The sequence below is a fragment of the Eutrema salsugineum genome, unplaced genomic scaffold, assembly GCF_000478725.1.
Source record: "Eutrema salsugineum unplaced genomic scaffold, Eutsalg1_0 scaffold_17, whole genome shotgun sequence".
Lineage (NCBI taxonomy): Eukaryota > Viridiplantae > Streptophyta > Magnoliopsida > Brassicales > Brassicaceae > Eutrema > Eutrema salsugineum.
Genome location: NW_006256852.1, coordinates 2459825 through 2464227, shown reverse-complemented (window position 1 = coordinate 2464227; position 4403 = coordinate 2459825). Strand labels below are relative to the sequence as shown.

The 4403-nt window shown below is 33.1% G+C and overlaps 1 protein-coding gene across 1 annotated transcript in view; it reads left to right on the top strand.

The window, feature by feature from the left end:
* The window catches only part of LOC18020492 (thioredoxin M1, chloroplastic), a 5882-nt gene continuing 1479 nt past the window's right edge, over positions 1–4403 (top strand). The window contains exons 1-2 of the mRNA XM_024157397.1: positions 1–116; positions 184–245. Of these exons, the coding sequence (XP_024013165.1) occupies positions 1–116; positions 184–245 (178 nt within the window). The remainder of the gene's footprint in view (positions 117–183; positions 246–4403) is intronic.

The following is a 4403-nucleotide window of genomic DNA, read 5'->3' as shown; positions in this document are numbered from 1 at the left end:
ATGTCTGCGCTGCCTCCTTCTCCTTTGGTTGAGATGGGATCTGATTCTGATGCATCTCCTCTTAGATCTCCTTCTCCTTTGCCTCCTCCTCCGGTTTCTCAGCCTTCAAAGCCAAGGTGAGGACTTTGTGGCTTCATCCTCTCTTACATATGTATGATTGAATTTTAAGTGGTCTTTTCTTAGATCAGGCTTAGAGCTGCTTGTTAGGGTTGTTAGAATTGTTAGGACCTGGATCCATGTTGCCTGTTTGTTGATGATTGCTGGTTGCTGGTTGAATGAGATAATTAACCTGAACATGGATCTAAACTTATTTAGACTTTAAAATATCGATTGTGTGATGTTAACCTGATTAATGCTCCTTTTTGTTACAACTTGGTATCACTGAAAGTGCATCTTAATAATGGAAGGGCCTTTAAGAAAAGATTGGATTGAATGGTTGTATGAAATGGATGATTTGTGCATAGTAGATATTTGTTAGGACCCCTGGGTCCTGGTGTAGGGAGTCAGTGTTGTTTGCTGGCATGCGCTGTCGTGAACGCACGACAGGGGCAAACGCTGGAGTGGATGAGCGATCCACTGTTTGAATTATCAGCCTGTCCGAGGGACCGCTGGGTACAGCTTTCTGGGTGACCGCTTTGAACAGCTGTCTGAGTGACTGTTGTTCTCAGCCTGTTTTAGGTGATTGCTGTGGATCAGTCTGAGTGATTGGCATAGTAAACCTAACTAATGAGTATAGTAATAGGCCAGACATTGGATGAGATTATTCTAGTTTGCCTTGTCGGGGAGGCATGGGGGCCCCACGTGGCTGCTCACTTGTTACTGGTGTTGACCAGGGACCCATTTTTTGTGTAGTTGCTTGTAGGGATATCCTTGTATGTTGTGTGAATGATTGTTAGAAATGAACTGTCTATATATATATATATATATATATATTGTGTGGGCTTGTTTTAGGATTAGGTCTCTTAAAATCAATTTATGCTAGTTTGATGATGTTGTGGGCCTCCTTAAGACTCATTCTCACTGAGTAATCCCCATTACTCACCCCTCCTCTTCCCTTGTCTTTTCAGGTGTAGTTCATAGATCAGTCTAAGTCTATGTTGTTGATTATTATCTGGGCGTTTTCCTGGCGATCCTGTGTGCTCACCAAATTGGACATCCTACGGATCCGGTTTGATGGCCGATCTAACATTCCTGGTTCCCCGCCTCTTAGGAGTCCGAGATAGGGATGTTACAATATCGATATACGCTTAAATAACTCATACTCTTATTTTATTTATATAAAAAAATTTGATTTAAAAAAACATAAATCTATAGAAAGAAATTATATCTAAACATAAAAATAAATACAAATTATACTATAAACATGATTAAAAATAATTTATATGCAGACGCACATGTGTAGAATCTAGTTTACATTTATTATTGGGCTGTAAGTTGAAAAGAATCTGGCTTTAAGACTTTGTAGCCCCTTTTATTTATCATGGTTCGAAGATCATTTTAAAAAGCACAAGTTACAGAAACTCATGATTAGTATTTAAGTGTTAACTGTGGAAGATAAGGACAACTTACAGCTCTAGATCAGATTTGTGAATCTGATTTCTATATGTTAATATACAAATGATTTGACTTTAAGGAAGCTTCAAGGAAATGAATAATATAATGTAATGTGACAATAAACGTGAAAATCTATCTATACTATTATTTGCGAAGTCAAAAATCTTAGGTGTCGTCTCCAGAGCGATTTGCTTATGTGTCATTATTAAAAAAAATATATGTCGTTTTTATTAATTATGATAGGTTGATCATTAATCCTACGTGTAAATATCTGTGACATGGCCAAAAATTTGATGTGTTGTCTCCACATCGATTATTCTACATGTCATTATCAAAAAAAATTATGTGACGTTTTAGTTAATTTTGATAGGTTGATCATTAATTTTTTTTTTTTCGACGAAGGGTTGATCATTATGTAGCGTTTTAGTTAACCACTGATTTTGGTTATGGACCACCGATATCAAAGTCGGTACTAACCTAAATCTAACGTATCCATTCTATATATACTTCTCTCGGTTTTTATGTTTTCTTACATACAACGTACGTTTTCTAAGGTCTAGCATTTAAAAAAAAAAATTTATCCAAGTTTTTTTAAAAAATCAATATATACTATTATTTATGCATTTCCGTAATGATAACCTACTATTTTTTTATAGTTCATAATTTTCTGATTGAATATTTCATCTCTCGCCTTACAATAGAATCGTCAGGTTTAATTTTTTTTGTAGTGCTTTAACTGTTTTTTTCTGCTTTTAGACGTTCTTCTTATGTAAATCTGTTGCCTAATAGTTCTTTCCTTCAAAAAATTTATGAATTTTATGTAGAGATTAGTAATGGTCCCCTTCGTGATCCTTAGATTTTGCCATATCATCTGTCTCCATCTCAAATCGCTTTTGCAGAAGAAGAACATTTTTCTGCTGATGTTTACAACGAGAAATTTACAGGTTGGCTGAAGTTTAATTAGGTTTATCCTGAAGTAATATCATATATGTATTCTAAATTTCTTACCCATTGGATTAGGGATCGTAAAAACGTCAATGGCATCCCCGTCTTTTCGGCAACTCCAGACAGAGTATTATAGCCAACTGTAACCCTAACGCTGGTGAAGCCTACTTCTTGAGGGTTTTATTGCATGTCGTTCGGGATCCATGTTTTTATATAAATATAAGAACAATTAATGGTGTTGTCCACCCTACTTTCAAAGTCATGTTATGCTTTGGGTTTAATTCACGATGATACCGAATATGTCGAAACTTTCTATGAGGCAAGTCTATGGGTTTTTTCTCCTCTCTTCAAATGATGTACATTGCAGGTTCAATGATGAATCTCTTTCGTATTTGGAGATCCATTAAATGTTTGTTAGTATAAGTTTTCTCAATTCTTTGCAATGTCTTTGATTCTTTTTTTCCTTAATTATCTTATTTTAACAATTTTTATAGATTTTTCGTTGTGTTTGGATTTTAATTATTTTCCCTAATGTACCTTTTAAATTTAATAATCATCAATAAAAATAAACGATTAAACAATTTTTTAATTAGTTTTTGCTAATTAATAATTTATATATTGTTATTATTTTTACCCATTCATAATTGTTATAAAAGTTGTACTAATAGTTTTCGTAATAAATCATATATATTGCTCCTACTTTTATTCACCTATAATTCTATAATTTAGAAAGTAAAAGTATTAAGAATAAGACATAGTTGATGATATAAGATCTCAAAAAAGACGAATTTGAATAAAACCATGGAGAAGAATAAAAAGCAAATGAGAACAAAAAATAGTGAAGAAGAATAAGGATAAAAAAAATAGATGTTGGAGTTAAAGAAGAAAATCGGAAAAAAAATGAAAGATGAAAAAAACAAAGTAAAAGAAGAGGAAATAAAGTAGGTGAAAATGAGAAAAAGATGAAGAAAAACAAGAAAAAAAGAGTTTGATGAAGACCAAAGAGGAATAAGAAGTAGAGAAAGAAGGCTAATAAAAATTTAAAAAAAGAAGAAGAAAAACTGAGAGAAGACAAAGATGATGAAGAAGAAGTCAAATGCAATGAAGAAGATGAATAAAAATACGAGGAATAAGAAAATCAAAAGATATATAAGAGGAAGAAGAGAAAAACAGTACAAGTCAAAGATGATGATGAAGCAAAAGGAAATCAGAGAAAAAAGAAGATGAAGAAAAAAAGTACAAGTCAAAGATGATGAAGAAGAAGAAGGAAATTATGGGAAATAAGATGAAAAATTTGGGGCAGAAAAAGAAGACAAAAGTCTTAAAATTGGAGACTGAAGAATAAGACGAATAGAAAAAAAAAAGAATAAGAAAAATACAAAGAATAACTAAACCAAAAGATAAGGAAGAAGAGTAGAATGAAACAAAAGATGAAGAAGAAGAATACAAATCAGAACAGAGAAATGAAATAGAAGTTGTAGATGATGAAGAAGAGGAAAGAAAAGATAAGGAATAAGAAAATTGACGTTGATGATAAAAAAGAAAGAAAAGATGAAGAAAAAAACCGAAAAAAAGAAAAAAGAAAAGTTATAATAAGAAAAAGTATGATAATACGAAAATATTGAAGGAAAAGAAGGGGAAGAAGATGATGAATTTGCAGAAAGATGAAGATAGAGAGAAATTGAGTTAAAGCTTTCAGGGACCTGTAGATGCCGAGAGACAGAGTGCCTGTGACGGAGAGAAATAGAGAGAGAGAGAGAGAGAGAGAGCGAGTGCCGCGGGCGAGAAATAGAGTGGGAGAGAGAGAGCGAAAAATAGCGCGAAAAAAATAAATGGTAGAGAGAGCTAAACCTTCTAAGCACATAATATTATGGTCGTTCGCATTCTCTGGCGCTCCTATTTTT